This window comes from Hyperolius riggenbachi, chromosome 11 (genome assembly GCF_040937935.1).
Source record: "Hyperolius riggenbachi isolate aHypRig1 chromosome 11, aHypRig1.pri, whole genome shotgun sequence".
Lineage (NCBI taxonomy): Eukaryota > Metazoa > Chordata > Amphibia > Anura > Hyperoliidae > Hyperolius > Hyperolius riggenbachi.
In genome coordinates this window covers 1,887,947-1,912,597 of record NC_090656.1, presented here as the reverse complement: position 1 = coordinate 1,912,597, position 24,651 = coordinate 1,887,947, and the positions used below count along the sequence as shown (strand labels likewise).

Below are 24,651 nucleotides of genomic sequence, written 5' to 3'. Positions count from 1 at the left end.
ATGCATTTGCCATTATGAGTCATGACTGTGCCTGTGAAGACTCCTGCAATGCATTGTGGGACTTGTAGTTCCTCAACAGCTGGAGGGCCAAGTTTGCCCATGACTGGTCTAGAGGGTAAGACAGATACCTACTACACACTGAGTCCTTGGTTCAAATCCCAGCTATGGTATATAAGCATGCTTTTCAAAAAGTACAAATCCTTAATCATGCTACTTTTTCTATTGAATTGATCATAATGGTAGTATGGTTTATGGTAGGCCAGCTTTACCATGTAATGTGGTTCATGGTCTAGAGGGTAAGACAGATACCTTGTACCTACTACACACTGCATCCTGGGTTCAAATCCCAGCTATGGTATATAAGCTGTTTTGAAGAGAGAGATTTTTTTGGTGTTATTCCGGAAAATTCCGTCGGAATTATAAAATTTCCGCGGAATTCCGTTTGAGATATATAGAAATTCCGTTCTGACTAACGGAATCGGAATTTATCTAATTCCGGCCGGAATCACGGAATTAATAATTCCGCGGAATTTTCCGACCATCCCTAATTGTGACTTCTTCTTGTGACAATTAGTAGTGTCAGATGTGATATCATAACTCCTAGGCAGATACAATACCATCAGATGTGATGCTTTCACTAGTGCTACGTACACACATGCGACAACCATCGTTCGTTGTGAACGACGAACGAACTTTTAATTGATGAAAAAACGACCTAAGTAAAGTTAGTTTTAAAATGTGTGTAACAATCTGATCGTTAGAACGAACGTTACATCACGTAAAGCAACTATTGCGCCTGCGCATAAAAATGAGACGTTTGATGGAGAAATAGCGAAATGCGCATGTCAAGCCTAGTACGAACGACCGTTTCCAACGATGTACTACTTTTGCAAACGATCGTCGTTGGTAAAAATCCGCCAAGCTACATCGTTCATTTTTAACGATCTAGCTCGTCCGTCGTTAGACTTAATGGTCGTTGGTTGCTTTTTTTTAAACGATCGTCGTTTGAAACGATCGGGGAACGATCGTTTCAAACGACTATAGTCGCATGTGTGTACGCACCTTAGGGCTGATCAATTATCTGCAAATAATTCTGAGTTGATACAGGATTATGCATTTTGTATGCAAATGTATGCAGCTTGAACATGGACCATTCATACAAAATGTGCACAATCCTGCATCATCTCTGCATTATTTGACCATACCTAATGGTCTGCCAAATCAGACCTGGACATGGTCTGTGCTGACACTGTGACGTCTTCACTGCTGGACGTGGTCAGTGCTGACACTGTGACGTCATCACTGCTGGACGTGGTCAGTGCTGACACTGTGACCTCATCACTGCTGGACGTGGTCAGTGCTGACACTGTGAAGTCATCACTGCTGGACGTGGTCAGTGCTGACACTGTGACGTCATCACTGCTGGACGTGGTCAGTGCTGACACTGTGACGTCATCACTGCTGGACGTGGTCTGTGCTGACACTGTGACGTCATCACTGCTGGACGTGGTCAGTGCTGACACTGTGACGTCATCACTGCTGGACGTGGTCAGTGCTGACACTGTGACGTCATCACTGCTGGACTGGTCAGAACTGACACTGTGAAGTCATCACTGATGGTTGTGGTCAGTGCTGACACTGTGAAGTCATCACTGCTGGACGTGGTCAGTGCTGACACTGTGACGTCATAACTGCTGGACGTGGTCAGTTCTGACACTGTGAAGTCATCACTGCTGGACGTGGTCAGTGCTGACACTGTGAAGTCATCACTGCTGGACGTGGTCAGTGCTGACACTGTGATGTCATTACTGCTGGACGTGGTCAGTGCTGACACTGTGACATCATAACTGCTGGACGTGGTCAGTGCTGACACTGTGACGTCATCACTGCTGGACGTGGTCAGTGCTGACACTGAAGTCATCACTGCTGGACGTGGTCAGTGCTGACACTGTGAAGTCATCACTGCTGGACGTGGTCAGTAGATGTAATCAGACTATCCTAACTATGTTTTCTTGTGCCTGTCTCAGTAGTCAGAAGTGTAAAGTCATATAAGGGCCCCAGTGGGTGCTGCTCTCAGGTGTGCAGACGATAAGTGGGAAGGTGGTCTCCGGGGAAAGCCTGTTTATTGGTGCAGCCGGTGATGCAACAGAATTTCTCCGTCTTTCTAAGACAATACGGCAGCGGCGAGCATGTCTCCCTAAGGCGACCAAGTCATGGCGACCGTGTGTTACACCAAACAAACTTAAACAAACAGAGTTCCTTAAAGTTGAAGCAATGCCAAGAGCTGGCTATCACCATCAGTAAGGCTTGGCTTACATATCACACATAGCTTTACCAGGACCTTGAGCCCTTTCTCCATTGCATATTACTTGTTTGCTATTATGTATTGCACTTTATGTCTTAATACTTTGTAACTTCAGCACCATGCAACCAGCTATTTTGCACTCAGTACTTCACTGGAGTCTCCCCTGAGGAAGACCCTCCTCTGGTGAAACGTGTAGAGAACTTTTGCGGTGTTTATATTCACTAATCTTTAGTGCAGTTTCAGGAATGACCTGTTGGATTTTGGCCCTACTTATGACTACTCCTGGCCACAGTCCACATATACGTTACTATTTGATGACCATCTGCACTGCTTATGTAGCGCTTTATACATCCCCGGAATTCTCAGCAGATTTTAGATACACCAGTGTGTGATTCATAACCAGGCGTATTGCCACCCATTTGTTCTTTATATCACAAACATCATGATGTGTATGGCTAACTTAAGGCTGCTTACACACTAAGACGTTACAGGCGCACGTTAGTGCAGCCTGTAACGCTCCCCCAACGCACAGCAATGTAACACAAGTGGGCTGTTCACACTGCCCACGTTGCGTTACATTGTAACGCAGCAAAGTGCTGCACGCTGTGCGTTCTACGCGGCTAAGCCACGTTAGACTGTGCGCACATGCTCAGTCCTGTTGGGGAGGAGGGGAGAGCGGCAAGGCACATGGCTAATTAATATTCACTGCACTCAGTGACGTGCAATGTTTACTTCCTGGAGCGGCCGCTCTGTGCGGCGATTGGCCGGGCAGGACCACGTGATGCCGCATGAGTCCAAGAGTACGCATCACGGTATCACGGACGCCAGAGTGAGCTGCACAACGCGGCTCAATCTGACGTCCACATCGAAGAGCACCAGGCCTTGCGTTAGCTGCACGTTATGCGACCTTAACGTAGCACCTAACGCAACGTCTTGGTGTGCAAGTAGCCTAAAGGGAAATTTTACTTAAAACATAAATAAATAAAATTAGCTTTCAATATAGCTCATTAATGCACAAGTCTATTTATAAGTTATTGTTATTAAAAATGATCTTTCCATTTCTATAGCCTGCTAAGAATGCCAAACCTGGCAGTACTGTCCACAAACCCTCACCTTACTACAGTAATTTGCTGCACAGTGCAGGAGGCTTTCTTACTCATTTCCAACACCTGGACTAATTCCCTGACTGGTGACATCACTGATGCTCCTATCTACCAGTTTCTACGGTAATAGAAGCACTGTTGAATGCTTATGTATTATCCATTATCCATTAATGCTATCAACATGTATGGATAAACTGAAAGCAACAAGCTTCACTCAGCAAGAGCGGTGTTTCCCTTTAAGGGTACATTTCTGTAGGACTAGGGGTGTGTCCTTCCTAAGCATAAAAGCAGCTTAAAAAATAAAGCTTCATTTTTTAGAGTGGCAGGATGTTGTTTTGTGTCCTGATTCTAACCCCCACTTCCCTATTTGAGAACACTAGGCCATACCACCGAGGTGTGCAGCAATGAAGTTTACCCTTGCACAGGAAACATCACATGTAATCGTCAAACAGCAGAGGCGCCAAAAAGTGTAAAAGAATGATTTTTAAAAACGTTAAAAAACGGGGGGATGTGGGTGGATTCACCTCCCTCAAGCAAAGACCAGCCAATGAGCCGTTAACAGACAACAGTATAATTTATTGTGGATTCTCCAGGTAATGCAACGCGTTTCACGGGCAAAGCTCCCGCTTCATCAGGCAATCAAAACGGAGAAAAACTGGGGAAAGAACATTAGCAGGTTATGTCCAGGTGTGAGCGCCTCATAACCTGCTAATGTTCTTTCCCCAGTTTTTCTCCGTTTTGATTGCCTGATGAAGCGGGAGCTTTGCCCGTGAAACGCGTTGCATTACCTGGAGAATCCCCAATAAATTATACTGTTGTCTGTTAACGGCTCATTGGCTGGTCTTTGCTTGAGGGAGGTGAATCCACCCACATTCCCCCGTTTTTTAACGTTTTTAAAAATAATTATTTTACACTTTTTGGCGCCTCTGCTGTTTGACGATTACATTGATTGAGTCAAAATTGATACAAAATTGTGCAGAATCATCAACTCTCTGGAAGATAGTGTCATATTGCAACAGGATCTGGATAGGATGGCTATATGGGCACATACATGGCAGATGAAATTCAATGTTGACAAATGTAAGGTCATGCATTTTGGACGTACTAATGGTCTAGCACCATACAAAATAAATGGGATACAGTTGGGGACATCAAACTTGGAGAAGGACTTAGGAGTACTCATTGACAACAAGTTAAATAATCGTACTCAATGCCAAGCAGCTGCAGCTAAAGCTAACAAAATTTTGGGATGCATTAAAAGGGAAATAAAAACTCGAGATGCTAGCATAATATTGCCCCTGTTTAACTCTCTAGTAAGGCCACATCTGGAATATGGAATTCAGTTCTGGGCACCACATTACAAAAAAGATATTGCAGTTTTAGAGCAGGTGCAGAGACGAGCAACAAAATTGATACGTGGGATGGAAGGTCTCACTTATCAAGAAAGGTTAGATAAACTGGGTTTATTTAGTCTAGAGAAAAGACGCCTTAGAGGGGATCTAATTAACATGTATAAATACATCAGAGGGCAATATAATAGCTTGGCGGATGAGCTTTTTGTCCCTAGGCCTTCTCAAAGGACTAGAGGACATGATCTGCGCATGGAGGAAAAACGTTTTAGCCATTTATTTAGGAAAGGGTTCTTTACAGTTAGAGTGATTAAGATGTGGAATGCATTGCCACAGGAAGTCGTTATGGCAAACTCTATACCTGCATTTAAAGGGGGCTTAGATGCTTTCCTTGCGTTGAAAGACATCCATGGCTACAATTACTAGGTAATGCCTAATGATGTTGATCCAGGGATTTTATCTGATTGCCATCTGGAGTCGGGAAGGAATTTTTCCCTTTAGGGGCTAATTGGACCATGCCTTGTAAGGGTTTTTTCGCCTTCCTCTGGATCAACAGGGATATGTGAGGGAGCAGGCTGGTGTTGTACTTTATACTGGTTGAACTCGATGGACGTATGTCTTTTTTCAACCAAAATAACTATGTAACTATGTAACTATGTAACTATGAGTCCACCCTGGGTGGAGGGGTGTATCCCCAACTTTTTTTCCTGTCTACAGAGAGCGACATTTTAATACCTGAGTGGGGTCAGGTTATAATTCTCCCCACCTGCCATTTCAGTGGTTGCCTGTATGGTAACCCAATTTTGTGAGTATATTTATTATCGATTACCTTTATTTCCAATTTTCCTGACATACTACACCATATCGGGCTCTCGGTCTCTTTTGTGTTCTTTCTAAGCTAAGGAAACATCACATGTATTTTAAGGCCCATACACACGTCGGATTTCCGCGAACGACGGGTCGTTTGCACGCCCCGTCGTTCGCCCGCTAAATCGGGCGTGTGTACAGGCTGTCGTTCGCTTGATAAGGGTGAGTTTGAGCGATCCGCCGGGCGTCGCGGAAATCCGACGTGTGTATGGGTCTTTAGTTGTACTCTTGGGGAGGAAACATGGAGATACCCACATTTATCAGGTAAGTATGATGTTATTACCATAGGATTAAGATTTTTTTTTGTAGTGACTCAGCTACAAGTTGGGCGCCTGATCACTGCTAATTAACAAAGGCGTCAATAGCCTGCTGATCCCTCCGCCCTTATGATATAATCCGTGATCACCTCTCATCACTGCCCCTCAAAAGGGGTGAATAGCAGAGGGAAGAGGGAGAAATGGGAGGGAACATTCCCGCAAGCTTGGCTCTTCCTGTCTGACATTTTTACTTTAGCTTGCTGCTGGCTTGATTTTTTAGCAGCCACATATAGTAAAACAATATATGCACTGCAGGGCCACATTTCCTCCACCAGCCTGGCAGGCTATGCAGGGAGTGGCAGGGAGCGATTTACCTGTCCGGAGGCTGGATCCTCTTCTGAGTCCCGACATGTGAACAGAACTCTGAGGATGGCGTCAGCATTGCAGCGCCAGAATTACAGACACCAGTGTCTGTATTATTATGTTCCCCATGTTCATTTCTTACTTTGTACAGCGCCATGAAATATGTTGGCGCTTTATAAATCAATAATAATAATACTGCTTCATGTTTCTGATTCTGTCCTCATATTGCTTCCTTAGGAATACAGCAGCCTAGTCTGAGTTTCTGGCGCTCACTAGGATTTACAAGCAGCAGAGCTTCAGTACTGTCCCTTTGCGAGTGACAAGTAAGATCCGCTCTGGCTTAGAGTACTGTTGGATATTCTAGAGTCTGATGTTAGCAGAGGATGATCTTGGGAGGCCGGCAAGGATTAAATAAACTTTTCTGCCGCAGTTTGTAAACGGCGAAGCTTTGCTATCATCTGCTGTCTCCCAAAACGGAGCAGAATGAATAATGCATGATATTTGCATTATTAATCAGATCCTCAAACTTTGTGTGGAGCAGGATTTTAGAAAGCACTATTATCATGTAATAGCTGAAGGCCGCTGGGGAAGGTAATCACCTGGTGTGTGTTTAGCTGTGAAGCTGCCACAGATGAACTTGCAGAAGCTGTACAGGAACGTTGCATGAATCTGGGGGACAATCTCCCCCTACATGTTAGCATTGGGGATGGACGATGAGATCTCCCCCTACATGTTAGCATTGGGGATGGACGATGAGATCTCCCCCTACATGTTAGCATTGGGGATGGACGATGAGATGCTGATGATACTGATGGACATTTATGCAGCTGGTAATTGGACCAACCGGCTGAAAAAGCTGCTACTGATGATTGTTCCAGGGGCGTAACAAAAGACCATGCAAGGGACGCAGCTGCAGGGGGGCCAAATGATTTCTAGTTACACCCCCGGATTGTTCCATTGCCAAGCTGCTAAAATTTGCATCAGACTGTGATTATTAGCATCCCATTCACCATACCTAGCCACCATCATTGGGAAGGTCGGTAAGGGGAAAGAGGCGACCAAGGTAGATAAAAGTAGGTTAGAACCGTATACAGGTAGTCCCCGACTTGTGAACACAACTTATGAACGACGGTAGTATGGGCAGCACAGTGGTGTAGTATGGGCAGCACGGTGGTGTAGTATGGGCAGCACGGTGGTGTAGTATGGGCAGCACGGTGGGGTAGTATGGGCAGCACGGTGGTGTAGTATGGGCAGCACGGTGGTGTAGTATGGGCAGCATGGTGGTGTAGTATGGGCAGCACGGTGGGGTAGTATGGGCAGCACGGTGGTGTAGTATGGGCAGCACGGTGGTGTATGGGCAGCATGGTGGTGTAGTATGGGCAGCATGGTGGTGTAGTATGGGCAGCACGGTGGTGTAGTATGGGCAGCACGGTGGTGTATGGGCAGCATGGTGGTGTAGTATGGGCAGCATGGTGGTGTAGTATGGGCAGCACGGTGGTGTAGTATGGGCAGCACGGTGGTGTAGTATGGGCAGCATGGTGGTGTAGTATGGGCAGCACAGTGGTGTAGTATGGGCAGCACGGTGGTGTAGTATGGGCAGCATGGTGGTGTAGTATGGGCAGCACGGTGGGGTAGTATGGGCAGCACGGTGGTGTAGTATGGGCAGCACGGTGGTGTATGGGCAGCATGGTGGTGTAGTATGGGCAGCATGGTGGTGTAGTATGGGCAGCACGGTGGTGTAGTATGGGCAGCACGGTGGTGTATGGGCAGCATGGTGGTGTAGTATGGGCAGCATGGTGGTGTAGTATGGGCAGCACGGTGGTGTAGTATGGGCAGCACGGTGGTGTAGTATGGGCAGCACGGTGGTGTATGGGCAGCATGGTGGTGTAGTATGGGCAGCACGGAGGTGTAGTATGAGCAGCACGTTAGTATGGGCAGCACGGTGGTGTAGTATGGGCAGCACGGTGGTGTATGGGCAGCATGGTGGTGTAGTATGGGCAGCACGGAGGTGTAGTATGGGCAGCACGGTGGTGTATGGGCAGCATGGTGGTGTAGTATGGGCAGCACGGTGGTGTATGGGCAGCATGGTGGTGTAGTATGGGCAGCACGGTGGTGTATGGGCAGCACGGTGGTGTAGTATGGGCAGCACGGTGGTGTAGTATGGGCAGCACGGTGGTGTAGTATGGGCAGCACGGTGGGGTAGTATGGGCAGCACGGTGGTGTAGTATGGGCAGCCCGGTGGTGTAGTATGGGCAGTACGGTAGTATGGGCAGCGCGGTGGTGTAGTATGGGCAGCACGGTGGTGTAGTATGGGCAGCACGGTGGTGTATGGGCAGCATGGTGGTGTAGTATGGGCAGCACGGTAGTGTATGGGCAGCACGGTGGTGTAGTATGGGCAGCACGGTGGTGTAGTATGGGCAGCACGGTAGTATGGGCAGCGCGGTGGTGTAGTATGGGCAGCACTGTAGTATGGGCAGCACAGTGTTGTAGTATGGGCAGCACGGTGGTGTAGTATGGGCAGCACGGTGGTGTAGCATGGGCAGCACGGTAGTATGGGCAGCACGGTGGTGTAGTATGGGCAGCACGGTAGTATGGGCAGCATGGTGGTGTAGTATGGGCAGCACGGTAGTGTATGGGCAGCACGGTGGTGTAGTATGGGCAGCACGGTGGTGTAGTATGGGCAGCACGGTGGTGTAGTATGGGCAGCACGGTGGTGTATGGGCAGCATGGTGGTGTAGTATGGGCAGCACAGTGTTGTAGTTTGGGCAGCACAGTGTTGTAGTATGGGCAGCACGGTGGTGTAGTATGGGCAGCACGGTGGTGTAGTATGGGCAGCGCGGTGGTGTAGTATGGGCAGCACGGTGGTGTAGCATGGGCAGCACGGTAGTATGGGCAGCACGGTGGTGTAGTATGGGCAGCACGGTAGTATGGGCAGCGCGGTGGTGTAGTATGGGCAGCACGGTAGTATGGGCAGCACGGTGGTGTAGTATGGGCAGCACGGTGGTGTAGTATGGGCAGTACGGTAGTATGGGCAGCGCGGTGGTGTAGTATGGGCAGCACGGTGGTGTAGTATGGGCAGCACGGTGGTGTATGGGCAGCATGGTGGTGTAGTATGGGCAGCACAGTGTTGTAGTTTGGGCAGCACAGTGTTGTAGTATGGGCAGCACGGTGGTGTAGTATGGGCAGCACGGTGGTGTAGTATGGGCAGCGCGGTGGTGTAGTATGGGCAGCACTGTAGTATGGGCAGCACTGTAGTATGGGCAGCACGGTGGTGTAGTATGGGCAGCACGGTGGTGTAGTATGGGCAGCATGGTGGTGTATGGGCAGCACGGTGGGGTAGTATGGGCAGCATGGTGTAGTATGGGCAGCACAGTGGTGTAGAATGGGCAGTGGTGTAGTATGGGCAGCACGGTGGTGTAGTATGGGCAGCATGGTGGGGTAGCAGTTAGCACTCTTGCCTTGCAGCGCTGGGTTCCCGGTTCCCAATCCCAGCCAGGGCACTATCTGCAAGGAGTTTCCTCCGGACACTTTCCTGGTTTCCTCCTACATCCCAAGTTACTTGGCTTCCCCCTAAATTGGCCCTACACATACATAGACAAATGACCGTGGTAGCAATTAGATTGCAAGCTCCTGCGTGGGACAGTTAGTGACAACTCCTGTTGTCTCTGAGATTTCAAGGTGCTGTGAGGTGCCATGGTATCCTCTTCTGCATCATGGATCAGCTGATCTCTGATTTCCCCTCCCAGTGACCTGACACACCCTAGCACCCCATAGATGTCCAACCAGCGGCTCCCTCACCTTGTTCTCCTCAGGGGTGAACTGGATCCGGAATGTGGACGGCATCCCAGGAGCCACTTTATTACACACATCGTTGGGGCTGATGATGCTGAAGTAAGGCGAGTTCTCCTGCACCACCTTCACCAGCCGCGGCACCTGGAGGAAGAAGGGACACATCAGGATTCAAGAGGAATACTGAGGGAGACCGACGAATGATCAGTACTGCATGTCAATAAAAATCATCACTTCATCCCATTCCCAAAGTGTTGAGTTCCAGTTAAAGTTCTATATGTTTCTAGTAATGTCGTAGTAGAGACCCAACACCATCTTGAAGTCAATTAGTAACTTTTATTTCTAACATACAGTGATGTGAAAAACTATTTGCCCCCTTCCTGATTTCTTATTCTTTTGCATGTTTGTCACACTTAAATGTTTCTGCTCATCAAAAACCGTTAACTATTAGTCAAAGATAACATAATTGAACACAAAATGCAGTTTTAAATGATGGTTTTTATTATTTACTGAGAAAAAAAACTCCAAATCTACATGGCCCTGTGTGAAAAAGTGATTGCCCCCCTTGTTAAAAAATAACTTAACTGTGGCTTATCACACCTGAGTTCAATTTCCGTAGTCACCCCCAGGCCTGATTACTGCCACACCTGTTTCAATCAAGAAATCACTTAAATAGGAGCTATCTGACACAGAGAAGTGGACCAAAAGCACCTCAAAAGCTAGACATCATGCCAAGATCCAAAGAAACTCAGGAACAAATGAGAACAAAAGTAATTGAGATCTATCAGTCTGGTAAAGGTTATAAAGCCATTTCTCAAGCTTTGGGACTCCAGCAAACCACAGTGAGAGCCATTATCCACAAATGGCAAAAACATGGAACAGTGATGAACCTTCCCAGGAGTGGCCGGCCGACCAAAATTACCCCAAGAGCGCAGAGAAAACTCATCCGAGAGGCCACAAAAGACCCCAGGACAACATCTAAAGAACTGCAGGCCTCACTTGCCTCAATTAAGGTCAGTGTTCACGACTCCACCATAAGAAAGAGACTGGGCAAAAACGGCCTGCATGGCAGATATCCAAGGCGCAAACCACTTTTAAGCAAAAAGAACATTAAGGCTTGTCTCAATTTTGCTAAAAAAACATCTCAATGATTGCCAAGACTTTGGGGAAAATACCTTGTGGACCGACGAGACAAAAGTTGAACTTTTTGGAAGGTGCGTGTCCTGTTACATCTGGCGTAGAAGTAACACAACACTTCAGCAAAAGAACATCATACCAACAGTAAAACATGGTGGTGGTAGTGTGATGGTCTGGGGTTGTTTTGCTGCTTCAGGACCTGGAAGGCTTGCTGTGATAGATGGAACCATGAATTCTACTGTCTACCAAAAAATCCTGAAGGAGAATGTCCGGCCATCTGTTCAACTCAAGCTGAAGCGATCTTGAGTGCTGCAGCAGGACAATGACCCAAAACACACCAGCAAATCCACCTCTGAATGGCTGAAGAAAAACAAAATGAAGACTTTGGAGTGGCCTAGTCAAAGTCCTGACCTGAATCCTATTGAGATGTTGTGGCATGACCTTAAAAAGGTGGTTCATGCTAGAAAACCCTCAAATAAAGCTGAATTACAACAATTCTGCAAAGATGAGTGGGCCAAAATTCCTCCAGAGCGCTGTAAAAGACAAGTTGCAAGTTATCGCAAACGCTTGATTGCAGTTATTGCTGCTAAGGGTGGCCAAACCAGTTATTAGGTTCAGGGGGCAATTTCTTTTTCACACAGGGCCATGTAGGTTTTGAGTTTTTTTTTTCTCACTAAATAATAAAAACCATCATTTAAAACTGCATTTTGTGTTCAATTATGTTATCTTTGACTAATAGTTAACGGTTTTTGATGAGCAGAAACATTGTGTGACAAACATGCAAAAGAATAAGAAATCAGGAAGGGAGCAAATAGTTTTTCACATCACTGTACATAGTCATAGTTACAAACAGATAATGAGAGATCTCGTTGTACTGCCGATCTTTGCCGATCTTTGGCTCTCTTGAGGAATGAGTTTGCAGAGCACTGCAGTAGCGGGATCGCAGCATCACAACTGGCATTATTACAGAACTGTCCTTCCAACTGGCACCCTGCGACTGCTCCACAAATCACAGCACAACGTGTGTAGTGGGGAGAACGAGCGCTGGGGATTTCCTACAGTCTAAACAAGCCTTAGGAAAACCACACAGATATTCCCTGACAGGCGATGGTTCCATGTAATATATCAAAAAAATTGTGCAAAAATGCAGTGTCTCAAAGATAATACAAAAACTTTATTGTTACAAAACACGTGCTCCACCCCTAGCTGCCTCCTCTATGTAGTGCCAGTGGATTTGCACATTGTGTACCTGCTGGGCTCAGGTGCCTTTCTCTGTGCTTTGCTCTCTTGGCTCCTCACACTGGCTGACGCCTCGCAGAAATTGTAAATTCGCTTATTTGGCCTGACGAAGGGCATATTCAGCCCGAAACGGACTAGTGTCGTTGCCAATTCAACCATTATGCAAATTCTACTAATATGGTCCTTTTTTTCTGCCAATCAATTTGATGAAGCCTTTATTGAGCCTTTTTATTCAAGTTACACGGATATTTTTCATGTCACGTTGTGTGTTTTGTATCAATAAAGTTTTTGTATTATCTTTGAGACACTGCATTTTTGCACAATTTTTTTGATATATTACATAAAGTCCAGTATTTATTGAAACATACAGTAGATTATATGGGTATAGTGGAACACCCGCTACATGGACGGTACTTTTTTGCCTTTAAGTTTTAAAGCGCTATCGTCACCATAAAAATCAAATTTCAACAGCAACAGGTCTGAGTGTATTAACCTCCCTGGCGGTAAGCCCGAGCTGAGCTCGGGCTATGCCGCCGGGAGGCAACGCTCAGGCCCCGCTGGGCCGATTTGCATAATTTTTTTTTGTTACACGCATTTTTTTGTCGGTGACGTCATCCCGCCCCGTCGCCATGGCGACGGGGGAAGCCCTCCAAGAGATCCCGTTCTTTGAACGGGATCTCTTGATCTCCGTTCGCCGGCGGCGATCGGAGGGGCTGGGGGGATGCCGCTCAGCAGCGGCTATCATGTAGCGAGACATTGTCTCGCTACATGAAAAAAAAAAAAAATTAAAAAAAGGTATTTGCTGCCCCCTGGCGGATTTTAACAAACCGCCAGGGAGGTTAAGTGATAAAGATGCTAATCCTGCATTCAAAACTTGCAAACCTTTTTCTGCTGTTATGGTTTGTAGTTATCACATACCTTAGGAGCACTGGCCCTAGTGCCAAACAGTGCCAAAGAGTTGCATGCTGGGAGTTCTTTTTATCTATAATATATTCCTCCTCTTCCATTTATTTCCCTGCCTAGCTGCTTATCAGAAACACCCTCTGCTCACTTGTGTTTACAAGCAAGGCTGAGGTGAATCAGCGATTGGAGGATAAGACAGTGCAGTTTCTAGTATACACCTCAGTGGGAGTGTCTGAAGACTCTGGGAGGAGGGCACCTAATGAATACACAATAAGCAAGAGAAGGGTGGGGGGGGGACAAGAGTCATGGAGGATATGATGTCAGCATTAGCTTGGCAAGATGGCCACTGCCCAGAATAGGATTTCCTGCTTTTCCTTTATAAAATTCACAGGAATCATTACGTGGATAGCACAATACATCTGTTATGTAAGTAGAAGTAGTATTTATCTACTTATATTTGTGTTTTTTATTTCTAGGTTAGCATGGGTGTCGCTTGTTCTTTAAAGGCCAGTACCCACAATATACATTAACAGGCGATGGTTCCAACCTGCTTCCGCTATAAATACTTTTATCATTCATTCACTAAAAGCTAACTTTACTCTCTTAAAGGGGCAGCGCTGGCATAAACATATAGAAATGGTTAAAGAATGTTTTTGTCTCTTTTCTGTTTGAAAGTTGATTTAGGGCAATAAATGGTGCTGCACGTTTTAGCAGTAAGGCTGCGTTTTCCCTGTGCGGCATGCGAGATGCAATAACGGCACTTACGCAATGTGAGAACGCATCCTAATCCATCTAGCCGGGCCATGCATGGCTATGGGATTTCCTGTAAATGTGTGACGTGTTATGCTGCTGAACGCCCGCCCGTTTTTCACCGCACACGAATTTAGATGCAGCCTAGAGATTTCAATAGGCTGATCACATCCACATTTGTGTGCAGGGAATCCGACTAGAATCTCATAAGTGGAAACCCAGCTTAAGTGCTGAAATAGAATAACTCTGATGTCATAGACTTCCAGCTACAGCAGTGGTATCAGGTATAGGAGGTGGAGTCTCTGTAGCACAATATATAAACACGTCATATACTTAAAGGACACCTGAAGTGAGAGAGATATGGAGGATGCCATATTTATTTCCTTTTAAACAATACACATTGTCTGGCAGTGCTGCTAATCTCTTTGGCTGCAGTAGTGTCTGGATCACACACCTGAAGCAAGCATACAGCTAATCCAGTCATACTACAGTCAGAAACATCTGATCTGCTGCATGCTTGTTCAGGGGCTATGGCTAACAGTATAAAGGTGGCCATACATCTAGTGATTTGGTGGCTGAACGACCAAGAGACTGATCTCTCTCTGATCCAATCTGATTGGAGAGAGATCGGTTGGCGCCAAACACTGCAGGCCGATTTCCGATATCAGCATGAAATCTTTCAGGAATCGGTCATGTGACATCACCTCGCAGCTCCGCCACCGTCCCCCTAATGTTGTATGTCCTCCCTAGGTGCCTGTGCAGTTATACCTTACCTGTCCGCCGTCCGCGCTGACTGTCCGCATTGTGCTGTCCCCCTAATGGTGTATGTCCTCCCTAGGTGCCTGTGCAGTTATACCTTACCTGTCCGCCGTCCGCGCTGAGTGTCCGCATTGTGCTGTCCCCCTTATGTTGTATGTCCTCCCTAGGTGCCTGTGCAGTTATACCTTACCTGTCCGCCGTCCGCGCTGACTGTCCGCATTGTGCTGTCCCCCTAATGGTGTATGTCCTCCCTAGGTGCCTGTGCAGTTATACCTTACCTGTCCGCCGTCCGCGCTGACTGTCCGCATTGTGCTGTCCCCCTTATGTTGTATGTCCTCCCTTGGTGCCTGAGCAGTTATACCTTACCTGTCCGCCGTCCGCGCTGACTGTCCGCATTGTGCTGTCCCCCTTATGTTGTATGTCCTCCCTTGGTGCCTGTGCAGTTATACCTTACCTGTCCGCCGTCCGCGCTGACTGTCCGCATTGTGCTGTCCCCCTTATGTTGTATGTCCTCCCTTGGTGCCTGAGCAGTTATACTTTACCTGTCCGCCGTCTGCGCTGACTGTCCGCATTGTGCTGTCCCCCTAATGTTGTATGTCCTCCCTTGGTGCCTGAGCAGTTATACTTTACCTGTCCGCCATCTGCGCTGAGTGTCCGCATTGTGCTGTCCCCCTTATGTTGTATGTCCTCCCTTGGTGCCTGAGCAGTTATACTTTACCTGTCCGCCGTCTGCGCTGACTGTCCGCATTGTGCTGTCCCCCTAATGTTGTATGTCCTCCCTTGGTGCCTGAGCAGTTATACTTTACCTGTCCGCCGTCCGCGCTGAGTGTCCGCATTGTGCTGTCCCCCTTATGTTGTATGTCCTCCCTTGGTGCCTGAGCAGTTATACTTTACCTGTCCGCTGTCCGCGCTGACTGTCCGCATTGTGCTGTCCCCCTTATGTTGTATGTCCTCCCTTGGTGCCTGAGCAGTTATATCTTACCTGTCCGCCGTCCGCGCTGAGTGTCCGCATTGTGCTGTCCCCCTAGTGTTGTATGTCCTCCCTTGGTGCCTGAGCAGTTATACTTTACCTGTCCGCCGTCCGCGCTGACTGTCCGCATTGTGCTGTCCCCCTTATGTTGTATGTCCTCCCTTGGTGCCTGTGCAGTTATACTTTACCTGTCTGCCGTCCGCGCTGACTGTCCGCATTGTGCTGTCCCCCTTATGTTGTATGTCCTCCCTTGGTGCCTGTGCAGTTATACCTTACCTGTCCGCCGTCCGCGCTGAGTGTCCGCATTGTGCTGTCCCCCTTATGTTGTATGTCCTCCCTTGGTGCCTGAGCAGTTATACCTTACCTGTCCGCCGTCCGCGCTGACTGTCCGCATTGTGCTGTCCCCCTTATGTTGTATGTCCTCCCTTGGTGCCTGTGCAGTTATACTTTACCTGTCCGCCGTCTGCGCTGACTGTCCGCATTGTGCTGTCCCCCTTATGTTGTATGTCCTCCCTTGGTGCCTGAGCAGTTATATCTTACCTGTCCGCCGTCCGCGCTGACTGTCCGCATTGTGCTGTCCCCCTTATGTTGTATGTCCTCCCTTGGTGCCTGTGCAGTTATACCTTACCTGTCCGCCGTCTGCGCTGACTGTCCGCATTGTGCTGTCCCCCTTATGTTGTATGTCCTCCCTTGGTGCCTGTGCAGTTATATCTTACCTGTCTGCCGTCCGCGCTGAGTGTCCGCATTGTGCTGTCCCCCTAGTGTTGTATGTCCTCCCTTGGTGCCTGTGCAGTTATACCTTACCTGTCCGCCGTCCACGCTGAGTGTCCGCATTGTGCTGTCCCCCTTATGTTGTATGTCCTCCCTTGGTGCCTGTGCAGTTATATCTTACCTGTCCGCCGTCCGCGCTGAGTGTCCGCATTGTGCTGTCCCCCTAGTGTTGTATGTCCTCCCTTGGTGCCTGTGCAGTTATACTTTACCTGTCCGCCGTCTGCGCTGACTGTCCGCATTGTGCTGTCCCCCTTATGTTGTATGTCCTCCCTTGGTGCCTGTGCAGTTATACCTTACCTGTCCGCCGTCCACGCTGAGTGTCCGCATTGTGCTGTCCCCCTTATGTTGTATGTCCTCCCTAGGTGCCTGTGCAGTTATACTTTACCTGTCCGCCGTCCGCGCTGACTGTCCGCATTGTGCTGTCCCCCTTATGTTGTATGTCCTCCCTTGGTGCCTGTGCAGTTATATCTTACCTGTCCGCCGTCCGCGCTGACTGTCCGCATTGTGCTGTCCCCCTTATGTTGTATGTCCTCCCTAGGTGCCTGAGCAGTTATACTTTACCTGTCCGCCGTCCGCGCTGACTGTCCGCATTGTGCAGCCACATTTGCGCCCCCAGGTTGCCGGCGTTATAGCATGTGGGGCGTGTGTTTCTGGCATAAAGCATCAGAGGGGACCGCCCCTGGGGGTTTCTGTCACATTTGTCATTCTCAATCATCGCTCGCTGTTACCGCTGCACACCCGCTCGAGCACGTCGGCACCAGATTTTCCAATGATACATGTGAGCAATTTTGGCCCAAAATTGGTGGAGTTATTGAGGGGCACCCTCTTAGTTTCATCAGATTTGATGATAATTATTGACTCTGATGGTCGATCACCAAGTCTACAGATGCATGGCCACCTTTAGAGGCAGAGGATCAGCAGGACAGCCAGGCAATGTGCATTGTTTCAAAGGAAATAAATATGGCAGCCTCCGCATATCACTTATCTCGGGTTCCCTTATCTCGGGTTCCCCTGAAGCAATACTCAAAATACAGCTCAAGATATTTAAAAAAATGACATCATAAGCAGAAGGGAAACTAGAAGTCAATAATAACAGCATTGTGGTCAGGCAGCCATTTGGACACTCTCATTAGAGGGGCTTTCAGGATCTTTGTGGGAATAACAGCATTGTGGTCAGGCAGTCATTTAGACACTCTCATTAGAGGGGCTTTCAGGATCTTTGTGGGAATAACAGCATTGTGGTCAGGCAGCCATTTGGACACTCTCATTAGAGGGGCTTTCAGGATCTTTGTGGGAATAACAGCATTGTGGTCAGGCAGCCATTTGGACACTCTCATTAGAGGGGCTTTCAGGATCTTTGTGGGAATAACAGCATTGTGGTCAGGCAGCCATTTGGACACTCTCATTAGAGGGGCTTTCAGGATCATTGTGGGAATAACAGCATTGTGGTCAGGCAGTCTATTAGACATTCTCATTAGAGGGGCTTTCAGGATCATTGTGGGAATAACAGCATTGTGGTCAGGCAGTCATTTGGACACTCTCATTAGAGGGGCTTTCAGGATCTTTGTGGGAATAACAGCATTGTGGTCAGGCAGTCATTTAGACATTCTCATTAGAGGGGCTTTCAGGATCATTGTGGGAATAACAGCATTGTGGTCAGGCAGTCATTTAGACATTCTCATTAGAGGGGCTTTCAGGATCTTTGTGGGAATAACAGCATTGTGGTCAGGCAGCCATTTGGACACTCTCATTAGAGGGGCTTTCAGGATCATTGTGGGAATAACAGCATTGTGGTCAGGCAGTCATTTAGACATTCTCATTAGAGGGGCTTTCAGGATCTTTGTGGGAATAACAGCATTGTGGTCAGGCAGCCATTTGGACACTCTCATTAGAGGGGCTTTCAGGATCTTTGTGGGAATAACAGCATTGTGGTCAGGCAGCCATTTGGACACTCTCATTAGAGGGGCTTTCAGGATCTTTGTGGGAATAACAGCATTGTGGTCAGGCAGCCATTTGGACACTTTCATTAGAGGGGCTTTCAGGATCTTTGTGGGAATAACAGCATTGTGGTCAGGCAGCCATTTAGACATTCTCATTAGAGGGGCTTTCAGGATCTTTGTGGGAATAACAGCATTGTGGTCAGGCAGTCATTTAGACACTCTCATTAGAGGGGCTTTCAGGATCTTTGTGGGAATAACAGCATTGTGGTCAGGCAGCCATTTGGACACTCTCATTAGAGGGGCTTTCAGGATCTTTGTGGGAATAACAGCATTGTGGTCAGGCAGCCATTTGGACACTCTCATTAGAGGGGCTTTCAGGATCTTTGTGGGAATAACAGCATTGTGGTCAGGCAGTCATTTAGACACTCTCATTAGAGGGGCTTTCAGGATCTTTGTGGGAATAACAGCATTGTGGTCAGGCAGCCATTTGGACACTCTCATTAGAGGGGCTTTCAGGATCTTTGTGGGAATAACAGCATTGTGGTCAGGCAGCCATTTGGACACTCTCATTAGAGGGGCTTTCAGGATCTTTGTGGGAATAACAGCATTGTGGTCAGGCAGTCATTTAGACACTCTCATTAGAGGGGCTTTCAGGATCTTTGTGGGAATAACAGCATTGTGGTCAGGAAGTCATTTGGACACTCTCATTAGAGGGGCTTTCAGGCTCATTGTGGGAATAACAGCATTGTGGTCAGGCAGCCATTTGGACACTCTCATTAGCGGGGCTTTCAGGATCTTTGTGGGAATAACAGCATTGTGGTCAGGCAGTCATTTAGACACTCTCATTAGAGGGGCTTTCAGGATCTTTGTGGGAATAACAGCATTGTGGTCAGGCAGCCATTTGGACACTCTCATTAGAGGGGCTTTCAGGATCTTTGTGGGAATAACAGCATTGTGGTCAGGCAGTCATTTAGACACTCTCATTAGAGGGGCTTTCAGGATCTTTGTGGGAATAACAGCATTGTGGTCAGGCAGCCATTTGGACACTCTCATTAGAGGGGCTTTCAGGATCTTTGTGGGAATAACAGCACAATAAAATGACAGAGAAAACATTGAGAGTGGCCCATTTATGAAACTGAAGCTGTGGTTGAAGCTTTACATTTAAAGCAAAACTCCGGGCACACCGTAGCCTTGTGTAATGTTAATGCTTACGAATGTTTTTTTTTACTTTTTAACATTTTTTCCTTATGCACTCCATGACAAATATAGAGGCAGAGCAGCAGGAAAACAGAAGCCCAGCACTGCGAGTATCGGGAAATGGAAGAGTAGGATGGCTGCCGCCACTTCTGTCCTAGTGACCTGCTGTTACCAGTGGGACCAATGTGTGTAGTAGTGATGTCAGCTGCACAGTTACCAAGAGGTGGCAGTGGATCATTGAAGCCAATGAGGGGCAAGGTTAGTCATAACCAGCAGGGGGCGACTTCCATCATATGCTTGGTAAATTTCCCCAAGGTCAGTCATAACCAGCAGGGGGCGACTTCCATCATATGCTTGATAAATTTCCCCAAGGTCAGTCATATTCAGCAGGGGGCGACTTCCATCATATGCTTGGTAAATTTCCCCAAGGTCAGTCATAACCAGCAGGGGGCGACTTCCATCATATGCTTGGTAAATGTCCCCAAGGTCAGTCATAACCAGCAGGGGGCGACTTCCATCATATGCTTGGTAAATTTCCCCAAGGTCAGTCATATCCAGCAGGGGGCGACTTCCATCATATGCTTGGTAAACGTCCCCAAGGTCAGTCATAACCAGCAGGGGGCGACTTCCATCATATGCTTGGTAAATTTCCCCAAGGTCAGTCATATCCAGCAGGGGGCGACTTCCATCATATGCTTGGTAAATTTCCCCAAGGTCAGTCATAACCAGCAGGAGGCGACTTCCATCATATGCTTGGTAAATGTCCCCAAGGTCAGTCATAACCAGCAGGGGGCGACTTCCATCATATGCTTGGTAAATTTCCCCAAGGTCAGTCATATCCAGCAGGGGGCGACTTCCATCATATGCTTGGTAAACGTCCCCAAGGTCAGTCATAACCAGCAGGGGGCGACTTCCATCATATGCTTGGTAAATTTCCCCAAGGTCAGTCATATCCAGCAGGGGGCGACTTCCATCATATGCTTGGTAAATTTCCCCAAGGTCAGTCATAACCAGCAGGAGGCGACTTCCATCATATGCTTGGTAAATGTCCCCAAGGTCAGTCATAACCAGCAGGGGGCGACTTCCATCATATGCTTGGTAAATTTCCCCAAGGTCAGTCATAACCAGCAGGGGGCGACTTCCATCATATGCTTGGTAAATTTCCCCAAGGTCAGTCATATCCAGCAGGGGGCGACTTCCATCATATGCTTGGTAAATTTCCCCAAGGTCAGTCATATCCAGCAGGGGGCGACTTCCATCATATGCTTGGTAAATTTCCCCAAGGTCAGTCATAACCAGCAGGAGGCGACTTCCATCATATGCTTGGTAAATGTCCCCAAGGTCAGTCATATCCAGCAGGGGGCGACTTCCATCATATGCTTGGTAAATGTCCCCAAGGTCAGTCATAGCCAGCAGGGGGCGACTTCCATCATATGCTTGGTAAATTTCCCCAAGGTCAGTCATAACCAGCAGGGGGCGACTTCCATCATATGCTTGGTAAATTTCCCCAAGGTCAGTCATAACCAGCAGGGGGCGACTTCCATCATATGCTTGGTAAATTTCCCCAAGGTCAGTCATAACCAGCAGGGGGCGACTTCCATCATATGCTTGGTAAATTTCCCCAAGGTCAGTCATATCCAGCAGGGGGCGACTTCCATCATATGCTTGGTAAATTTCCCCAAGGTCAGTCATATCCAGCAGGGGGCGACTTCCATCATATGCTTGGTAAACGTCCCCAAGGTCAGTCATAACCAGCAGGGGGCGACTTCCATCATATGCTTGGTAAATTTCCCCAAGGTCAGTCATATCCAGCAGGGGGCGACTTCCATCATATGCTTGGTAAATTTCCCCAAGGTCAGTCATATCCAGCAGGGGGCGACTTCCATCATATGCTTGGTAAATTTCCCCAAGGTCAGTCATAACCAGCAGGGGGCGACTTCCATCATATGCTTGGTAAATTTCCCCAAGGTCAGTCATATCCAGCAGGGGGCGACTTCCATCATATGCTTGGTAAATTTCCCCAAGGTCAGTCATAACCAGCAGGGGGCGACTTCCATCATATGCTTGGTAAATTTCCCCAAGGTCAGTCATAACCAGCAGGGGGCGACTTCCATCATATGCTTGGTAAATTTCCCCAAGGTTAGTCATATCCAGCAGGGGGCGACTTCCATCATATGCTTGGTAAATTTCCCCAAGGTCAGTCATAACCAGCAGGGGGCGACTTCCATCATATGCTTGGTAAATTTCCCCAAGGTTAGTCATAACCAGCAGGGGGCGACTTCCATCATATGCTTGGTAAATTTCCCCAAGGTCAGTCATAACCAGCAGGGGGCGACTTCTATCATATGCTTGGTAAATTTCCCCAAGGTCAGTCATAACCAGCAGGGGGCGACTTCCATCATATGCTTGGTAAATTTCCCCAAGGTCAGTCATAACCAGCAGGGGGCGACTTCCATCATATGCTTGGTAAATTTCCCCAAGGTCAGTCATAACCAGCAGGGGGCGACTTCCATCATATGCTTGGTAAATTTCCCCAAGGTCAGTCATAACCAGCAGGGGGCGACTTCCATCATATGCTTGGTCAATTTCCCCAAGGTTAGTCATATCCAGCAGGGGGCGACTTCCCTCAATGCTTGGTAAATGTCCCCAAGGTCAGTCATATCCAGCAGGGGGCGACTTCCATCATATGCTTGGTAAATTTCCCCAAGGTCAGTCATAACCAGCAGGGGGCGACTTCCATCATATGCTTGGTAAATTTCCCCAAGGTTAGTCATATCCAGCAGGGGGCGACTTCCCTCAATGCTTGGTAAATGTCCCCAAGGTCAGTCATAACCAGCAGGGGGCGACTTCCATCATATGCTTGGTAAATGTCCCCAAGGTCAGTCATAACCAGCAGGGGGCGACTTCCATCATATGCTTGGTAAATTTCCCCAAGGTCAGTCATAACCAGCAGGGGGCGACTTCCATCATATGCTTGGTAAATTTCCCCAAGGTCAGTCATAACCAGCAGGGGGCGACTTCCATCATATGCTTGGTAAATTTCCCCAAGGTCAGTCATAACCAGCAGGGGGCGACTTCCATCATATGCTTGGTAAATTTCCCCAAGGTCAGTCATATCCAGCAGGGGCGACTTCCATCATATGCTTGGTAAATTTCCCCAAGGCCAGTCATATCCAGCAGGGGGCGACTTCCATCATATGCTTGGTAAATTTCCCCAAGGTCAGTCATAACCAGCAGGGGGCGACTTCCATCATATGCTTGGTAAATTTCCCCAAGGCCAGTCATATCCAGCAGGGGGCGACTTCCATCATATGGTTGGTAAATGTCCCCAAGGTCAGTCATAACCAGCAGGGGGCGACTTCCATCATATGCTTGGTAAATTTCCCCAAGGCCAGTCATATCCAGCAGGGGGCGACTTCCATCATATGCTTGGTAAATTTCCCCAAGGTCAGTCATAACCAGCAGGGGGCGACTTCCATCATATGCTTGGTAAACGTCCCCAAGATCAGTCATAACCAGCAGGGGGCGACTTCCATCATATGCTTGGTAAATTTCCCCAAGGTCAGTCATAACCAGCAGGGGGCGACTTCCATCATATGCTTGGTAAATGTCCCCAAGGTCAGTCATAACCAGCAGGGGGCGACTTCCATCATATGCTTGGTAAATTTCCCCAAGGTCAGTCATAACCAGCAGGGGGCGACTTCCATCATATGCTTGGTAAATTTCCCCAAGGTTAGTCATAACCAGCAGGGGGCGACTTCCATCATATGCTTGGTAAATTTCCCCAAGGGCAGTCATAACCAGCAGGGGGCGACTTCCATCATATGCTTGGTAAATTTCCCCAAGGTCAGTCATATCCAGCAGGGGGCGACTTCCATCATATGCTTGGTAAATTTCCCCAAGGGCAGTCATATCCAGCAGGGGGCGACTTCCATCATATGCTTGGTAAATTTCCCCAAGGGCAGTCATAACCAGCAGGGGGCGACTTCCATCATATGCTTGGTAAATTTCCCCAAGGTCAGTCATAACCAGCAGGGGGCGACTTCCATCATATGCTTGGTAAATTTCCCCAAGGTCAGTCATAACCAGCAGGGGGCGACTTCCATCATATGCTTGGTAAATTTCCCCAAGGTCAGTCATAACCAGCAGGGGGCGACTTCCATCATATGCTTGGTAAATTTCCCCAAGGTCAGTCATAACCAGCAGGGGGCGACTTCCATCATATGCTTGGTAAATTTCCCCAAGGTCAGTCATAACCAGCAGGGGGCGACTTCCATCATACGCTTGGTAAATTTCCCCAAGGTCAGTCATATCCAGCAGGGGGCGACTTCCATCATATGCTTGGTCAATTTCCCCAAGGTCAGTCATAACCAGCAGGGGGCGACTTCCATCATATGCTTGGTAAATGTCCCCAAGGTCAGTCATAACCAGCAGGGGGCGACTTCCATCATATGCTTGGTAAATTTCCCCAAGGCCAGTCATATCCAGCAGGGGGCGACTTCCATCATATGCTTGGTAAATTTCCCCAAGGTCAGTCATAACCAGCAGGGGGCGACTTCCATCATATGCTTGGTAAATTTCCCCAAGGTCAGTCATAACCAGCAGGGGGCGACTTCCATCATATGCTTGGTAAATTTCCCCAAGGTCAGTCATAACCAGCAGGGGGCGACTTCCATCATATGCTTGGTAAATTTCCCCAAGGTCAGTCATATCCAGCAGGGGGCGACTTCCATCATATGCTTGGTAAATTTCCCCAAGGGCAGTCATAACCAGCAGGGGGCGACTTCCATCATATGCTTGGTAAATGTCCCCAAGGTCAGTCATAACCAGCAGGGGGCGACTTCCATCATATGCTTGGTAAATTTCCCCAAGGTCAGTCATAACCAGCAGGAGGCGACTTCCATCATATGCTTGGTAAATTTCCCCAAGGTCAGTCATAACCAGCAGGGGGC

General features: G+C 48.0%; 1 protein-coding gene across 2 annotated transcripts in view; it reads right to left on the bottom strand.

Annotated features, from left to right (window-relative positions):
* Positions 1 to 24,651, bottom strand: part of HYDIN (HYDIN axonemal central pair apparatus protein) — a 606,889-nt gene that overhangs the window by 467,576 nt on the left and 114,662 nt on the right. For both annotated transcript variants that reach the window (XM_068260328.1, XM_068260329.1), the window contains one exon: positions 10,043 to 10,177. In XM_068260328.1, coding sequence (XP_068116429.1) covers positions 10,043 to 10,177 — 135 coding nt within the window. The remainder of the gene's footprint in view (positions 1 to 10,042; positions 10,178 to 24,651) is intronic.